General features: G+C 33.7%; 2 protein-coding genes across 2 annotated transcripts in view; both read right to left on the bottom strand.

Annotated features, from left to right (window-relative positions):
- LOC108381636 (uncharacterized) overlaps positions 1-9,852 on the bottom strand; it is a 323,688-nt gene extending 313,836 nt beyond the window's left edge. Inside the window, exons 1-2 of the mRNA XM_017638052.1 lie at positions 9,767-9,852; positions 8,983-9,423 (exon numbers count right to left, since the gene is read on the bottom strand). Of these exons, the coding sequence (XP_017493541.1) occupies positions 8,983-9,269 (287 nt within the window). The 5' untranslated portion in view covers positions 9,270-9,423; positions 9,767-9,852. The remainder of the gene's footprint in view (positions 1-8,982; positions 9,424-9,766) is intronic.
- Positions 9,576-18,937, bottom strand: LOC108381625 (uncharacterized; the record flags this gene model as incomplete). The annotated part of the gene is made up of 2 exons (XM_017638042.1): positions 18,890-18,937; positions 9,576-10,064 (listed from the first exon to the last, which is right to left on the bottom strand). Coding segments are annotated over exons 1-2 (537 nt in total), but the record flags the coding sequence as incomplete, so codon positions are not given.
- Between the last annotated feature and the right edge of the window lie 924 nt (positions 18,938-19,861).

Genomic DNA, 19,861 nt, shown 5'->3' with positions numbered 1-19,861 from the left:
CTGTAAGGTTTTTGCCCTCAGGTGGGTAAAAGTCGGTGATTTTTGCAATGATGGTACTTTTTGTGTGTTCGGAGTGTCCATGTCTGGTGTTTTGTTATCATTTCTCTTTTTATCGTAAATCAATTTTAAGTGTTCGAATCACGGTAGCCAACTAATTTCTGAGAATGCCCCGATTTCGACAATGAAATTCCACGATATTGCCCGAACTTTCGTAGAATTCCCCACACATAGATATCTGCTTATTTACAAAAAAATATTGAATGTATTGACATATTGTTGGTCTTTCTGTTTATTTTATTTCGGAATGTAATAAATACATCTTTGTATTTATAAACCAAACATATTCTATGAAGTTAGTTAACAAATTAAAAGTAAAAAATGTGCATATAATATTTACATACATACAGTTGTCGAAACAATTTTAGTCGCACAAGTTTTCACAATTATTTTTTTGGTTATTTATTTTGAGTTATTTTTTTACAAAAATATAGTTCATTCTTTAACAAAACACTTATAAATTCAAGTTTCATGCATTGCGCAATATTAAAAAAAAAAGATCAACAAAACGGCAAAAATAGAAAAGTCAAATGACAGTTTGTAAATAGTGCTGCCGTTGTTCTCTATTCGTTGATGACTTAAATATTTAATAACTCAGGGCGGCATAATCAGTACTTTTAGTTGCAGTTGCATTTCTTATTCAACCTTTTTAGCTCATTATGTAATTATTGAAGCAAAAAAGAAAAAATTTGTTAACACCTAATTCCTCACAAAAAAACAGTTCATCCACGGATTCACCACGTAAAATCAAATTCCCGCAAATCGGGGAACTCCCCACGAGTTGGCTTCCCTTCCCGATGCGGTATTTGTTTGTTCGTTTATTATTTCGCCGTCGAAGGTTTTAGTATATTTCCATATTTACTAGTAGGTACGTTTAGTCGTGGGCCTTTGTGTTGTAAATGCAATAGTTTCGCTGCCTTTCTTATTTTCGTTGGAGAGCACTTGTTGTTAAACATCTGGTTAATCAAATTTGTCTCTGGTATTGCGCTCGGTTTGTGTGCCTTTCTGTTATAGTCTCTTGTTTGCTGGCATTTGCAAGTTAGTTTATACACTCCTTGTTTATCCAATGGGTCTTCTTGATGTGTAGTGTTCCGTAGTATCCGTCTCCCATTTGTTCTGACTTAAGTGATCATCAGTTCAAAGTGAACGGCTGGTATTTTCAGGGACACTAGTCGTGAGTTCTACCTTTAATGTAAGCTTTAGTCGAGGGTTCTGTCACCTTCTATTTCTTTGCTAGAGCTTCTCAAATATTGCGAAAAACGTAGTTTTTTCACAATTTGACCGAATGAAAACATTATACTTATGGATTCGCAATCAACACTATTAGGGGGGTTTTGTCGAAAGCTGAGGTGATCCAGAGTCCAGCGAAGGTGCCACTAACCTCCACCAAATAAAACACTATTCTCTTGTATTTACTTCGAACACACACACACAGCGCTATGACTAGAGTGCCAGCAACCTTTTGTCTAAAGAGAGGGAGAGAGAGAAAGTATGGTGACGTTCGTTGTCGTCGAACGGTCAGGTCGAAGCGGGTGCACGATGCAGCGAAACAAAGGTGGCGGCTTCCGCGGACTGCTAAATTTCTCTTTCTCGATTTGACAGCATCCACCCTTTCGCTGACGTCACAATATTATCTGTTCGCACTAGTGATAAATATTAAATTTTCATATTGTACCTATTTGCCGAAAAGTTGTACCTAAAAGTAGAGACACGTAGCTAAAGAGTAAACATGTATTTTTATGTGCCCATATTTTTGATTGGTAGACTACGTCTGCTTTCTGTACCATATCAACTTAAGGACTTACATAAAACAATATTTTACTACGTTCCAAATGTACCTAAAACAATTTCTTGTACGGAATGTACGCTCAAATTAAGAAGCTGAAGTGTAGGCATAATGTATTCTAGTTGTACATCACTATTTCGCTTCTTCCTCTTCTTCTTCAAAATTATTCTTTACACTCTCATTTAGATAATAATGTGACGTCGCACCCAGTTGCTCTCAGCTTGATTGGCGCAATCTATTCTATCATTCTTGGAAGGATGGCGGTAAGTACTGCAAAGTTAAGTGGTGAGAGCACGGCGGGTGGCTCTCCGGAATGACAGAGCAACTGGTGAGCAACGGTGAGGGCACTAGCAGCGCGGCGGATGGTTCTCAGCACCTGTTGAGCAACGGGGACCATCAGCGGCGGGTTATTCTCGGCAACTATTGAGCAACGGGGACCAGCGGAGGCGGGGTGATTCTCAGCAACTTTTGAACAACGTTGACCAGCGGTTGCGGCCCGACGGATGATATTCGGCAGTGGGTGACTTCTGGCAGCAACGAGTTGTTCGTACTGGTACTCGGCAACCGATGTAGGGAAACGACCTAGCAAGACTCTAAGGTACAGCCGTTCCCATAATCGCACTCCACGTAAGTAGGGGCTGGAATGGGGCAGAGGGGACCGTGGATTAGCCAGCCGGAGACGAATTAACGCGCCTGAAAAACACACCACCAGGAGCCAACCGACTGGTCAAGCTATGTTTGGATTAACTAGCCGAATACGAATTAGCGCGTTTAAAGACACACCACCAGACGCCAACCGACTAGTCAAGCCAAACGCGGGCGGCTTTGCGGTGGCGGTGTTGCATAGATAGTCTCTGGAGAGGATTTTGTCTCGGCCGCACATGGAGCAGAAAAGTCACTTCCCTCTTTGGAATCGGAAGCGGCGTCGCTGCCGGATGGCATCCTCCAGCTGGACTGATGTCTCCTTCTGTGCGGAATGCTTCCCACGAATGGATTTGCGGCTTTCGCACGCAAAACTATTGAAGAGCCTTCTCGCATAACACTTCAGGTTGGGAGGAGGATGTCTAGTGGGATGCGGTAGCTTTCGGCTAGTTCCTCGATTCTCTCCAGGAAGTCGTGTAGCGCGTCACCTCCCGAAAAGTGTACGCCCAGCGGCGTTGCTGATCTCGTTATACATCGATGCTATATGCTTCATTTCTCTAGGCTGTGGCCTACAGTTGGCGATCCGGACGCTGGTAATGGTGCAGAGCGGTTTCTCCTCTTCTGCTTTGATTTCTTCTTCTAGGTGTCTCAGTAGATTCTCTGTTGGTTTGCGGTTGCGCTTTGTGTTACTCTCGCTGGCGCGTGTGTCTTCTGTTGGTTGTGGTGTGTTCGGCGTGCCCGCTTCCGCAGTGTTGGTGCTTGATAAATTTTTTGCACATGCGCCTGCAGAGCTGGGTGCCTGCTCGGGCGCCATTTATGGGATGGGTTTTGTCGAAGGCTGAGGTGAACTCAGCCGATCCAGAGTCCAGCGAAGGTCCCAATAACCCCAATCAAATAAAATACTCTATTCTCGTGTATTTACTTCGAACACAAACAGCGCTATGACTAGAGTACCAGCAATCTTATGTCCAAAGAGAAGGAGAGTATGGTGACGGTCATTGTAGTCGAGCGGTCGGATCGGAGCGGATGACGGTGAGTACTCAAGAGTCAAGTGGTGAGAGCACGGCGGGTGGCTCTCCTGGTGAGCAATGGTGAGGGCGCTAGCAGCGCGGCAGGTGACTCTAGGCAACGGCGAAGCAACGGTTGAGCAACGGCGGGTGGTTCTCAGCAACTGTTGAGCAACGAGACCAGCGGCGGCGGCACGGCGGGTGATTCTCGGCAACTGTTGACTAGGGGTGACGGCCCGACGGGCGATCTTCGACAGCGGGTGACTTCTGACAGTAACGGATTGTTCGCACTGGTACTCGGCAACCGATGTAGCAAAACAACTTAGCAAGACTCTAAGGTACCGGCGTTCCCATAAACACAAACTACGTGAATAGGGGCTGTAATGGGGCGGCGTTGACCGTCGCTTGGCCAGCCGGAGGCGAATTAGCACGTCTGAAAGACAACCTACCAGACGACAACCGACTAATTAAGCCAAACGCTTACCTAGCAAAACTGACTCGACTGCGCACTTGTTCAGCCTTTTATACTCTTTGCTGCGTGCTTAATTTGAGAATTCGTCGTGCGCGCTGCCCCGATTGTAGTTGACGAACGAAGTGGCTGGTATGCTACTAGCAGTGTTTGGTTGATGCGGGGTGTGTGTACCGAAGAGTACATATGCGTTGTTATGTATGTATGTACGGTGGAGTATGTATGTACCGTATGGTGCTGTATATTATTGTATCGTAGAGGATGCTACGTTACAAACCAAAAAAGTCTATCGAAAACCGCTTTAACATTTGCCGCAACAAAATTTTTTCCATTTTTGTTGACCTGTGTATCTTATCAATCGCAGACCTTCCCAAATATATTTTCTTGAATAATCCGTCAACAAGATGATTTCAGATTTTGGCAAGTATCTTAACGACTTACTCACGGACTCTAAAAGTATACCCAGGGAAAAAGTCTGCTTCAAATTTTTCTCTCGGCATATGATTTGGTAACTTTAACTAAATAATGAAACTATCTATAACCAAATTATGTGTTGAGAGAAATATATTTAGCAACCATTTAATCAAAATTATTTGAAAACCATCCAGTTCCAAATATAACTTTAAACGCACAAGCGGCATATTAAATTTTTCGCATAATGTTTTTTTTGGTTTCTATATCGATCCCTTTGCGCAAAATTATCGTATCTGCCATTTTTTCGAAATTGACTTCTTGATGAAAATTTGTTCTTCACCCCACAACGCATCACCTGGTAAATATTGTGGATGCAATCGTTATATTTAGTTACGCCAAAAATTTACTCTATATTTTACCGTATGCTACAATGCATTTTTTCTTGTAGGTGCAATTACCGTATATGGCATACACAAGTATTTTGAACGTAGTAAAAAGATAAAACAAATAAAACTCAAAAAATTTTGAAAAGTAGACAAAAGCGATCTCCAGTAAAATTTGGTTTCTGGCACATACGATAATTTCTCGTAAAGGGATCGATATAGACCCAAAAAAAAACATTATGCGAAAAATTCTAATATGCCGCTTGTGCGTGTAAAGTTCCAAATATAGATGATTATCAAATAAGTTTGATTAAAATGTTGCTAAATATATTTCTCTCAACACATAATTTAGTTATAGACAGTTTCATTATATAGTTAAAGTTACCAAATCATATGTCGAGAGAAATATTTGAAGCTGACTTTTTCCTGGGTGTATTTTAGAGTCCGTGAGTAAGTCCTTAAGATACTTGCCAAAATCTGAAATCATCTTGTTGACGGATTATTCAAGAAAATTGGGAAAGTCTGCAAGTGATTAGATACGCAGGCCAACAAAAATGGAAAAAATTTTGTTGCGGTATATTATAAAGTTATTTTCAATAGACTTTTTTGCGTATAATATATACATAATATATATATAATATACAGCACAAAACAGTACATACATACTCCACCACTAAGTAAAGAAACAAAAATAACCACTAAGTAAAGAAACAAAAATTTTAGAAAGGGCCTTTTTATATTAAGGCAACGTTATGTATTACTAACAACTCTGCTCATACATTAGTGAAAAGTGTATATTAGACCGGTTCGGTCCATATACAAAAGAAAAAAGTTTTTAGTTACCCCCAGAGCGTCCATCTTTCCCTAGGTTTGACCTCTAATTCAGAGGACTTCGCCATAAGAAAAACTTGCGTGCTTGTTATGTCCTAAAACGAGTCCATAACTTTTGTAGCTGTCACCCGATTTTAAGATGTGGTATGTATTCTTGAGTATTATAGTTAGATCTCTTTAACATAATGGGAAAACTTCATAGAATATGTTTTGATTTTCTTAGAAATTAGATTTAGATTTGGGTAGAAATTGTGATAATTGATATTACCTATAAGGGGGTAGTTCAGGTTAAAAACTTCAACTATAATTAAGTAGGAACTGTATGAACCAAACTACATTTTGGCTTTTTGAGATAAAACAAGTACAACAATTTGTATGACGCCCAATTCATCTTCTACTAAAGGTGCTCACTTTCACCGACGTGTATGTATGCCGTCTCCGTTTGTCGTAGCAAGATACAAAATTTACTGTTGATAGGAGAGGAGAGAGAAGCAGTACACGTCACGCGTAACGGCGCACGTACACGATGGTAAGTTTTCATTTACATGGCGCTCTCATAAATTTGATCGTGTCAGCTGACACGTTAACGTACGTTTACCAGGTGAGTGTGGGCACCATTAAGCCTTCAAACTAGGCGGGGTAGTTACAACCTTGTTTTCGCAATCTAATGTATGTACAATACGGTGGTAAAAAAAGTAAAGTTGCATTGTTCTCTATCGAAAAAATATAAAAATATTTATAGGTCGCTCAAAGCGCTCAATACTTTCCATGTATTTTATATGGGGAAAAACAACTGTTCGTAGAAATGATATAGAATTCTTGAAAATCTATATTTTTGATCGAAAAACTCTGGTCCTCTTTACGACTTCCAATAACAATATCCAATGGTATATTTAACCGTTTTTTAATACCAAAGATTTTTTATTGGTGCCCCCCATTGCATTTTCTGGGGTTTTTGGGGGACCTATAAAATACAGTTACTATGAAAAAATGGTTAAATAAATAATTGGGTATTATTATTGGTAGTCTTCTGCAGGGAAACGGAGTTTTCTGATCGCAAAATATTGATTTTTAGTAATCCTGCGAAAAGTGGTTTTCCCCATATAAAATACATGAAACACTTTGTGCGTTTTGAGCGACATCTAAACAAAAAAAATGGGGATATATTTTTCCGTATAGAACTAGGGGGTGAGAGCATAAAAATTCCGAAATACTTTTGCACATGCTTTTTTGACCACCCTAATGTATATACATACATTGACTGAAATACGCGTAAACAGATGATTAAGTTCGCATGCTAAATACTTACCTCAGAATCAACGTCAGTGATTAGGTATGTAAGTACATGTATATATGTATATGTACGTATAAACTACATATATGTACATGTATATAGGTATATTAGGGTGGGCCAAAAAATTCAAGTATTTTTTTTTTTTGATCCGACACACGAAAACCAGGTCCTGGGTACCTCTGGAAAGTACTTACCAAATCTGAGCTCTTAATATTAACGGGAAGATTATGCTCATCATAGTTTTCCATTTTCAATTTAGTCCCATATAAAAATGGTCATATCTTATCACCAATAGATCGTTAAACCAGTTGCATTTTCAATATTTATAGGAAATTGAACACTATACAAAAATGGTCTCATATACTATTTTCATTAATCTAAGCATTTAAAAGGTATTCAAGGTCACAGATTGAAGTATTTTAAGGAAAATAATTTTTTGTTTTGAATTTTGTAACTTACTAAAAAATAATTATTGTCAAATGAGTTTCAAGTATTTCTATAGCAAATTGAATGCTCTACAAAAAACATCTCAGGTGGTTAATCAATAACTCTAACCATTTAGAAGATATTAGCAGTAGAATCCCAATGCCAACTGATTTTAATAGTTTTTCAATAAATACTTTCAATTTATCCATTCAATTTATGAATTTTGACAATAATTATGAGAATTTGAGTTTATTTCTATAGAATGACAGCTTGCGAGTTATATCTTATCTTTTGTTTGAGAATATATTTCTTTCGAATCAATTTTTTAGGATCGTGATTTAATATATTTCAACGGGTTTATTTAAAATGTCATTCAAATTTCTTTTCCACAAAATTTATAATGCAATATTTTTTGTTCGGAGAATTTTAAGATTTAATTTCGAATGCTGGTAGTTCTGTTACTCAGTACTTGTCATACTAGCGCCATCTGTGGTTGTATGTCATTTCTCTGTTTCCTCTTATATTTCTACATTTTATATATAGTTTTTGGAGCTCTAAGTTGTGTCTTCTTGTGTATAACTAAAACCAATTAATTAGCAGCTGAGTTTTAATATATTTTTGATTATTGCAATTCATCTGCTAATCATCTAATATGAATAAAGAAATCCCTTTAATTGGCATACCGATGTCAAAAATTCATGAAAAAAATTAAAAAATTACCAGCAGTGAAAGAGGTTATGTGTTTGGTTTTTCATCAACGTAATATTCTTAAATATTCTCAAAATTCATAAATTAAATGGATAAATTGGAAATATTATTAAAAAACTATTAAAATCAGTAGACATTGGAGTTCTACTGCGAATATCTTCTAAATGGTTAGAATAGTCGATTAACCCCAGTAGACCTTTTTTGTAGAGCGTTCAATTTCCTATAGAAATAATTGAAACTCATTTGACAGTAATTATTTTTTAGTAAGTTACAAAATTCAAACCAAAAAATTATTTTCCTTAAAATACTTCAATCTTTGACCTTGAATATCTTTTAAATGCTTAGATTAATGAAAAGAGTATATGAGACCACTTTTGTAGAGCGTTCAATTTCCTATAAATATTGACAATGCAACTGGTTTAACGATCTATTGGTGATAAGATATGACCATTTTTATATGAGACTAAATTAAAAATGGAAAACTATGATGATCCGATGTCGGATCCAGAAAAAAAAACTTGATTTTTTTGTTTACCCACCCTAATGTATCTGTACGTATAAACTACATATTTATAACTACATATTCATACATATGTGTATGTACATGTATAAATATATCGTTACCTTAATATAGAAAGCCCTTATCTCAAATTTTTGTTCCTTCAAATATAGTTCAAAAATTTTGCAAAATGAAAAGTTCCACAGTTGCGAGTTTCGTCGAAGTGCTGATTGTTAATGTATAATATATAATTTTATCTAATATTGTAATATTTTTTTTTTCAATTTCTATTAGATAATTGTGAGCTATTTGAAAGATTTTGTATAAATCAGGGTTCGAAATGTAAATTAGTTAGGGTCTTTCTATATTAAAGTAACGATATGCACTTACTACTTATGTACAAAATCTATGTATATTTAAAGTACATCAAAGCTTTTTGTATCTTTTGCTTCATTAATGCTCTTACTGCGGTTGATAGTTGCGATAAAATAGTCCTTCGATAGCATTGTCACCGTCACCTACACCCACATCATTAGAACCATTTACGGCACTAATAGGTTTATTGTTACCGCCGCCAGCATCACCATCAATAACACAAACTTTACGTTTGGTTCCATTTTTGCCTTCACCACAGTGACTTGCCGCAATTATGACACCGATATCGACAGTGGTAATGCCTTCGCTGGTAATATCAGTACCAGGGACTTTGCTACAAGCGGTTTTAAGCCTGTTTAAGTTTTCAATTGTGTTCATTCCGATTAATGCATCGTTGATACGTATTAGTTTGGTATCACTTGAATCAAAATTTTGTAGTTTCTTCGATGTTTTATTACTGCTGCAAATGTCGCCCAGACTTATTTGGCTACCTTCGCAGATATCAATTCCGTCATTATCGCCGTTATTAGTGCTGATATTAAAAATACCATTATTTTTGTTGCTGCTGCTGTTAATGCTGTTGCCGCTCTTATTATTACTAATTTTATTATTATTATTTTGATTATTATTACTCTTATTATGACTATTATTATTATCATTATTATTATTTCTTTTGTTACTAATATTATTATTATTATTAATTCTATCACTATTATTGCAAATATAATTAGTTAGCATTGAGCCATCAACAGCAGCAGCAACTCTAACACCAGCATCAAAAGCAGCGCATGTTTGATTCAGACAACCGTTTTCACTGCCACCACTGGCACAATTAACACTACTTGCACCAGCTCGAGCACTGACGAAATGACTACCATTATTGGGACTAAAGTTGTGAATTATGCGGTGTTTCTGCTTTTGTTGCTGCCTATTAAAGGCTTGATGGCCGTCAGTGCCGCCAGATTGACTATTGTTGTCGCTATTGTCGGCGGCACAGCCGGGAGTCTGTGAATTGGAACGCGGGGATGACGACGGTTCATATTTGCGTGGACGGCCTCGCGATAAATGGCGACGCTTAACGAATTCACTATCGTCCACCATCCAAAAGGAGCCAAAGTCATCTTCATAGCGAACAAAGCATTTATGTAGCGACAGATTTGTGCGTATGGCATTCTAGATGTATGCAAAGATGTATGCAAAGAATTATATTTTTTTTAATTTTTGAATATAATATAATGATTATTAGAAGCATATATTTTTTAATTAAAATTTTGGTGACGCAGCGGGCGTTATCAATTTAATTAGTGGCCATTTTTTAGATGTTGCAAATAATGCAATTGAAGTTAGATATGATTTGATTATGCAGAAATAAAAAAGAAATGAGAAATTATCACATTAGCGAGTGTTTTAATAAAGATTTGAAGGTAAAATTACACTTAAAAAGTTCGATATTATAAACATATTAGCATTAAATTTATGTACATATGTATATAAACAAGCAAGTATTAATTTTTTGTTATTGAAATAGTTAAAAATAAATTCTATTTAATAGTAATTTAAAAAAATTTTACGAAATATATTAGTAACTAGAATAATAGCTAATAGCGTAAAATAAAAAAGAAATAAGTTTTACAACGTTCAGCAATATGAATGAACGTTATGTGCATAGTTTATTAATATATCATAAAAAGATCTGAGGCGAGAAAAAGACAATTTGTTTAACGTTTTATTAAATATTCAGTGCACAAAGATTATCTACTAAGGTTATTATTTGGCTGCATGTGTGAATAGCCTTCTGCCCAGAGTTATTGAAACCCCTAGCATGTGGGACTAACTGTTTTAAAAAGAAAATTTACAAATGAATAGAAAAGATTAAATTTTAATATATTGAAGAAATATCGTTTCATATAAAAAATATACTCTTATATTAAATATGTAGTTCCAAAGAAAACAATTTATTGAGGTAATCTAAGGATTGTTCTCAAAACTAAATTTGACAAGGGATGGCGGAAAATCGTTCCCCAATACATCATTGTGTTTTTGCATGTACATACATATGTACAGTGCCGGACAAAAGTATTGGTACAGTGAATTTTTGGCAATATGAGCAAAGTTTTTTATCATAATTTATTTTCAATCACTTTGTATAAAAATATATTTCATTCTACATTAAAAATCATAAAAATAAAATTTCGAAACTTTGTGCAAGTCAGGAAAGTTCAATAAATTCGTATACTAATTTGCAACTTTCTATTCAGATTTTTTAGAAAAATTCTATGTATGCAGTTTTATAGCCTTGATATTTTGGCGTACAAAGCATGTTCAACAATTATGTTTTTTATGGAGAAAATGAGCAACGTCTTCCACTAAATAGCTGCAAATTAGTATAAAAAGTTATTGAATTTTCCTGAGTTTTGCACAAACTTTAGAGAATTTATTTTTATGTTTTTTGGTGTACAATGAACTAAATTTTTTTTTTTAAAGATTATCAAAAAAATAAGAATAAAAAACTTTGTTTATATTGCGAAAAATTCACTGTGCCAATAATTTTGTCCGGAACTGTATATTTTGTTGCAAAATGCTTTAATTTGTATTAATGAGGTGTAAGTTTATCATCACTGTTTTTGAACTACATAGACATCCCTAGGAAAAACCTCGATGCATCGAAAATATCATTGTTTTGCTTCGATGCATCGAAAATTCTCCTCTCGATGTATCGATGCATCGATGTTTTTTGAAAACTGACATTTCTAGTACATTGAGCCGTCATTCCAGTTTTTCGATTGTACAAAAAAGAAAAGTGACTTGGACCAAAAAGTTCCGTTAGAAACATAATTAGGTCATATTCTGTAATTTATTAAAAATTTTGTAAAATTTTACTAAGGAGATATATTGTTGTGAAACATTATTTGAAAAATACCATGCAAATCGATGCATCGATGTATGCCTCCGATGCTAAAATGCACAAAATCACGATTTTCGCGATGGTGCACTTGTTAAATGTTAAGCAGGGATATCAAGATTTGTACATTTGGACAGATTTGTACATTTTGGCAGTCAAAGAGTGGTGTTGTTCAGAAATAATGAGCTCAGCTCAATAACAACTTGCAAAACAACACCACTCTATACAAATGTACAAATCGTGTGATCCCTGCTTAACACATAAAGTACGCTTTAAACTTATAGCAAGCTATTCTTGAATCGCAATAAAAACAGCTTAGAAATACATATGGGTCAATCCATGCAAAATTTACACTAACAATTTTTTTCCGCTCAAATTATTTTTCTTCGCATTCTTTGGGTAAAAATATGATACACGAATTTTTTTATTTTCATGTGACACACACTGTTTCTGAGGTATATTTTTTTGAACTTTAAGCATGCCAAAAAAGGCCTTTTTAATATATGCTTCCGCGAACAAGCATTTTAATAAAAAAAAACCCAATCATCGTACCATTTATGACTTTTCTTGGCTTTCATACGAGAAGTCGATACAATTATTTTTTAATACAAAAAATTGGATATTAAAAAAATAATAACAAAATAAATTTTTTTTTTCAAATTTAGTAACGACTTTTTTTAATTTTCTTATTGAAAAATGTTCTTCAAATATTTAAGTAAAATCTGTAAAATTTTCAGAATGGGTAGTTCAAAATTACGCTTGTAATCAAATTTTAAACAACTGCGAAAGCGCTAAAAACGCGCGCTCTCCTTGGCGTGCACCCTCTATCTATGCACTCGTATAACAGGCTGCATGCTCGCAGCTGAATTTCTTCGGCATTACATAAAAGACAAGTACTGAATGTAGTTTTTTTTTATCTTTATTAGGGTTCTTATTACGCCCTTCTACACTAATTAATATGAATATCTACTTTTTATTTGCTTTACTATTACTTTATCATCAATAGGATGAAGAACAATTCCCGATTGTATTGCTAACAGATTTGAATATCAAATTCCACCAACCGGATTTGATATATCTCTGGAAGTGTTCATGGTAGAGTACTGGAACTTGGTATGGATATATAATCTGTGGTCATAAGCAATAACCGCCTGAGTCGACTTAAGAATGAATTGAGTTTTATATGTTTTCGTATTCTGCAACTACTCTTCCATGTGTATGTGAAATCCCCATCCCGCCAGCTAGGCTATTTAAAAAGTTATGGACGAACATATTTTGGCTCCCCATTAGGTTAACATTACAATCCAAATGTTTAAAACGTTTTTCTCGAATACAGGTTTTTCTAATTATGCGGCTATTATTTATGACCACAGATATATGAATCAATCCCCCACTCATAGAGAAAATTGTGGCTACCCAATATCTCGTTTTTGTATAACAATGCTCAGGACTAGGAAGAAGCAGAAAAAAAATCTNCATTACAATCCAAATGTTTAAAACGTTTTTCTCGAATACAGGTTTTTCTAATTATGCGGCTATTATTTATGACCACAGATATATGAATCAATCCCCCACTCATAGAGAAAATTGTGGCTACCCAATATCTCGTTTTTGTATAACAATGCTCAGGACTAGGAAGAAGCAGAAAAAAAATCTATTTAAAAGTGCAAGACTATATCAGGCACGCACGAAATTCACAGCATTGAGCCTGAAGAAAATAACAGACTGAAAGTCAAGACTTATTCTTTTTGTAACGATTTCAAAATAGAATGCTTTGTAAAACCGGGAAAAAGGCATGCCTCAGTAAATAAAAAGTAGATATTCATATTCATTATTGTAGAAGGGCGTAATTAGAACCCTAATAAAAGATAAAAAACTACATTCAGAACTTGTCTTTTATGTAATGCCGAAAAAATTCAGCATGCAGCCTATTATACGAGTACATAGATAGAGGGTGCACGCCAAGGAGATCGCGCGTTTTTAGCGCTTTCGCAGTTGTTTAAAATTTGATTTCAAGCGTAATTTTGAACTACCCATTCTGAAAATTTTACAGATTTTACTTAAGTATTTGAAGAACATTTTTCAATAAGAAAATTAAAAAAAGTCGTTACTAAATTTGAAAAAAAAAATTTATTTTGTTATTATTTTTTTAATATCCAATTTTTTGTATTAAAAAATAATTGTATCGACTTCTCGTATGAAAGCCAAGAAAAAGCCATAAATGGTACGACAGTATGTGCCAAACGAAAATAAAAAAATACGTGTATTATATTTTTACCCAAAGAATGCAAAGAAAAATGATTTGAGCGGAAAACAATTTTTTGTGTAAATGACCCATAGTTATAATCAAATCCACTCTTTCCTACCTTCTCTCTTCTAGTTTTATTGTTTTAAAATTGGCCTTGTTACAGCTTAGGGTATGCAGGTATAAAACATACTGGTGCCCTCATCATAGTGCAGTGATTTTCGGTTCATAACGTAATTACTTAACATGAAAAACTTTGTGAATATTTACAAATTAACAACATTTATGGGTGTCTCACTTTGTCTGTGAGTAGCGTATCTTTCATTTAAAACCTTCTTAGCAATAAATGAATTAATAAAAAAACAAAACAGCACTTCTTGGCATTATACACTCGCATTCATAAAAATATAAATAACTCGGTAAAAAAAATTATCGTATTCTATTTCAAAAACGATATCGACCTTACCTACCTTATATATTTTTTGATGCTGATTTAAAGTGCATTTACAAAATTCATCTAACACGTCTTCTTTTGAGAAAAAACTATTGAAGTGTCGAAAAATGGCAAATTTAAAAAAAAAAAACAGTTTGGGCGTATGTAGTTTTTCCAAAGAAAACAACCGCGTATTACTGAAAATAATAATATTGGATATTGAATAGGAATATTGAAAATATTTGGAATTGGGATGAAAAGTTTGTGAAATTTTTAAAATTTTTGTACAAAGTTTGAAATTTGGGCTTATATGGTTTTTGTTAGATAAGGAGCTGAACTTTAATAATGAACCTTAAAAAGGCAAAAGAAAAGTAGTCAAAACTGGTAAAAATGTTGATGTGCTATTTTTTGTCGCGGGCTGTACCTCATGTCAATGAGTTAAATAGAAATGGGTGAACAATTGGAAAAAATCAGTCCTCAATATCTTTTTTTCACAAATACGAAAAATATGAATGCAATAACTTTAAAAACCAACTGAGCTAATTTTTTTAAATTACACTGTACGGCAAAATCAACTTTTTTCTAGGTATTGGACCAAACCAATTTTTTTAAGAGCTTGAGTCATAGGTAAAACACAGATTTGTCCATTTTCGAAGTTGGCCTCCGAAATCGAGATATGGGCCTTCGAAGTTCGAAATAGGACCTTTGGTAAAGAATTATATTTAATTATTGCATGTAAATAACTAAAAACTTAAAAATATAGACGTAGTCCTCCTTTTGCTCTTATTTAAATGGTGTATAACTTTTTTTGTGCAAACTTATATTACAGGTGCTATAAGGGGTCAAAGTTCAGGTCTTCGAAAAATTAAATTTTAAACTGATTTTTAAAAAAATGTATATCGTTGTAAAGGTGATTAAGCCACCTTTCTTCCGATATGCATATTTGTATACTTCGTATATAAAAATTTTAGAAAAAAACACATTTAAATGAAAAAATACCTTTTTTTATAAATTAATAAAAAAAAAACTTCATTTACTTATTTACAACTAGACCACAAAAAGTCACCTAGTCAGACTTCTCATTATAGCCTCTAAGACCTCAATCTGTCGCGTTGAAATAGTAACTAGATCCTTTATGGCTTGGGCAGTAGATTTTTCCGCCTCTGCTTGGAGCGTTGCTGCATAAACTAACTTCACTAGCCTTGCTCTGTGCTTTGGAGGCGTCGCACAGTGTAAGATTTGACCCATCTAGCTGCTTTTAATTCTGTAATTCGAAAACTATTGAAGATAGATTAATACAATTTTGCACAAGGTACGTTATAAGATAGGCGAAGCTTTTTACAAAAAATTGGTCATTTAGAGTTACTGCCACGCCACCCTATTATATAACTGCAATTTATAAAAATGCAAAAACTGAAATATTTAACTAACTACAAAGGCTAAAATGCCTCAAATAAATATTTAGAATTTCCCTATAACAATGAATTATAAACTGGCAAAAATGGTCTCAAAAATAATTTTTTTTTTAATTATGTGCGTGGAAAATATCGATAAAAAATCAAGTTGGGTCAACGAAGTTCCGTTATAAGTTCAATACNTGCATTATTTACACCTACCGTAATTTTTTTTACTGATTTTCGGCATATATATTATGCCAGTGGTATACAAGTTTTCTTGTTTCTAGAACATAATATAAACTCTGTTGGTATAAAATACGTATTGGTATTGGCTCAAATCATACACCATAATGGTAAAGAATTTACATCATATTCTAGCATAAATATATTTTCATGACTGTGAAGAGTACAAAAGGATTCGAGGAGTAAAACTTACTACTAATTTAAAGCGGAGGTCTTTCATAGTAGTTTTTTCCTTCGAAAAAATCGTTATTTAAAAACTAAAACCTGTGATAAAAATATAAATATAATGATGTAGAATTAAGGTTTATACCATATTCTGTAAATTGTGCGATAACATAAATATTGTAACTTTTTTTCTACTTAAATAAATAAATAAATAAAAATAAAAAAATTTACTACTAATCAAATTTAAAATTAACTCAGACATAGAATTTACACCGAAGCTCTTTTTTAATCTGCACGACTTGGAATTCTTTTTATAAACCTCAGCATTCCTCTTCGTAATGNAAATAATACTGCGCTCGGTAATCTTCCAAATCGAATCCCGTCCCGCCCTACACTTTGGTTTAAATTTTGTAATTGTTGTTGTTTCGTCTTTAGCAGACATTTCTAAAAACATTTTTGACGTTGTTTTGAAATTTGGCGACATAAAATAATGTAATTAATATTTTCTAGAATATGGAAATAATACACTGTGCGTCGGCCTGAATTTTAGCCGATTCCGCAATGCGATGATGAAAGCTACGAGTTGTTGCCATTTGACGTTCTCAAGTAGCACAAAAGTCAAAAATACACCAAAATATTTTGTGTATTTTTTGCATCGGCGTGATATACATTTTCAATATAAAAAATATGCGATTTCTAAGCGCAGTTTTTGAACAGTTTATTTCGATTCAGTGTAGAGGTTATACCGCTTTTCGGTGCATTATTTACACCTACCGTAATTTTTTTTACTGATTTTCGGCATATATATTATGCCAGTGGTATACAAGTTTTCTTGTTTCTAGAACATAATATAAACTCTGTTGGTATAAAATACGTATTGGTATTGGCTCAAATCATACACCATAATGGTAAAGAATTTACATCATATTCTAGCATAAATATATTTTCATGACTGTGAAGAGTACAAAAGGATTCGAGGAGTAAAACTTACTACTAATTTAAAGCGGAGGTCTTTCATAGTAGTTTTTTCCTTCGAAAAAATCGTTATTTAAAAACTAAAACCTGTGATAAAAATATAAATATAATGATGTAGAATTAAGGTTTATACCATATTCTGTAAATTGTGCGATAACATAAATATTGTAACTTTTTTTCTACTTAAATAAATAAATAAATAAAAATAAAAAAATTTACTACTAATCAAATTTAAAATTAACTCAGACATAGAATTTACACCGAAGCTCTTTTTTAATCTGCACGACTTGGAATTCTTTTTATAAACCTCAGCATTCCTCTTCGTAATGTGCAGGCAAGAAAATCGCGAATATATATGAATGTGAGTTCCTAATTTAAAAACGAGGTACATTCTTTCGATTGAATTTCGGTACTACACCCTCTAAACCTCGAGCGCCTCAAAATTTATAAGGATTTGAAGATTTTTAAATAAATCTGGAAAAACTTTAATATTTAAAGCAATGATTTTTTCGCGATTATTAAATTTTTAGAGATGCGCTGTTTAAAAAAGGGTCGAAAATACACATAAAGTGGCATAGTTGAGCCAATGCACATAATCGAATTGTTAAATTAGTTAAATAATAGTTATACAGCTTTAATATGGCCGTTAACTCAGTTTCAGTATTAGGCTAAGATTACAACCTAACGTATTAGCGCAGCGAGAATACATAAAAATCGCTCCTAACCAACATTTACACAGTCGTTGGTGTTTATCGCTGTGCAAGCAAATAAAAATTATGCAGTTTGTTAAAAAAAGCTTTTTCTCATACTTAAAGCCCAAATAAATAAAAAATATACATATGTACATACATATTTATATATTAAATTAAACATCTCTTCTACAGCTATTATATACAATACAATATGCTTAAGTTTCGGTATAAATTGTCAAAGGGTTGTAGAAATAAATATAAATATATTACGGGAAATCCCTATGTAGCAATGTAACACACATTTTGTTGCTTTCCCAATAACAAAATATGTGCTAGATTGCTACGTAGCAACTTTAAATCTAAAATGCTACTCATCGTAAACTCCCCTATTATAAAAAATTAGTCGTGTATATCTGNCAATACAATATGCTTAAGTTTCGGTATAAATTGTCAAAGGGTTGTAGAAATAAATATAAATATATTACGGGAAATCCCTATGTAGCAATGTAACACACATTTTGTTGCTTTCCCAATAACAAAATATGTGCTAGATTGCTACGTAGCAACTTTAAATCTAAAATGCTACTCATCGTAAACTCCCCTATTATAAAAAATTAGTCGTGTATATCTGTGCTACAATTTAAACACTAGCTACTTTTTAATCGCCAGCGATTATGCTGGCGAAGAAGTTTCTTCGGATTGAGCCATTTCCATTGCATCGCGTAACGCTATTACTCTAGGTTGTGAACTAAGCCTTACTTTTATAATACTTTGAAAATATGGTCGTCGTCGAAAACTTACACTGATTCTTGAGTTTGGTACAAAGATATTTACCGAGCCAAGAACGGTGCATTTATTTTGCCCTAGACACAATTCAATTTGAGAATTTGGTATAAAAAATGTTTCTTGTCAAAAGAACACAGTTGACAGAAGTTTAAGCGCCTACCACACGCCCATTACTCGAACGCACACGCGAACGCATACATTTCAACATGTTTTGTTAATTTTTTCTACATAACATAGGCGCACGCTGATTTGTTTTCTTCTTTTCGCGTTCGCGTACGAAAAGAAGAAAACAAATCAGCGTGCGCCTATGTTATGTAGAAAAAATTCTCGCTGTTGTTCGTACTCATATGTACCATGCAACTTATAGCTGCATTTGTGAAGGCACGATGTTGAATCATTAGTACCTAAACAAACTTTAAGCGTGTAGGGGTGCCTTATTTATGCATATTTCACCACTGGTGTATTAAACATACCAACCAGTATTGCCACTCGACAATATATTTAGGAACAAAAATCTTACCAAATCAGTTTCCAAACTACCAATTTTTTAATCATCAGATATTGATATTTTATTTCGTTTCTGATTTTATTTTATGTAAAAGTATGAATCTTTTGAGATTAATTCAATTTATATCAATTATTTTATATCTAAAATGTAAAAAAATACAATCGATATAAACATTTTATATTTGGTAACCAAAAAAAATATATTACTGTGCTCGCGCAATTTTATTTATATTTATTTGTTTTCTTTACCATGATGCAATAAAATTACGGAATGTCAGCAACATAATCTTAATATTTCGGTACAAGTTTTAGGCCATTTTAGCACGCTTTCAGTACGCTTTTCTACTTTCAGATCACCATTGTATTACCGCTATTAGACAAAATTTATTTAAAATTTTTACAAATGTTCTAATAAACGAATACTATGCAACAACAGTTCAATGCATTTTTGACATTTTGAATAGGATTTATTTTCTATTATAACTCAAAATTTCGATAGGATTGCAAAACATCTTTAAAATTTGGAATCGGAAATCCAAATCGATGAGAAATCAATTTCGAACGAAACCAGAACAGCCCTGAATTTTTTTGCCCAACGAAGCAAAATGAAACTACCAATTTTTCA

Source organism: Rhagoletis zephyria, unplaced genomic scaffold, assembly GCF_001687245.7.
Source record: "Rhagoletis zephyria isolate East Lansing unplaced genomic scaffold, Rhagoletis_zephyria_1.1 Rzeph_scaffold_00139, whole genome shotgun sequence".
Lineage (NCBI taxonomy): Eukaryota > Metazoa > Arthropoda > Insecta > Diptera > Tephritidae > Rhagoletis > Rhagoletis zephyria.
Note: the sequence above shows the minus strand (reverse complement) of the source record. Positions and strands in the feature narration are given on the sequence as shown.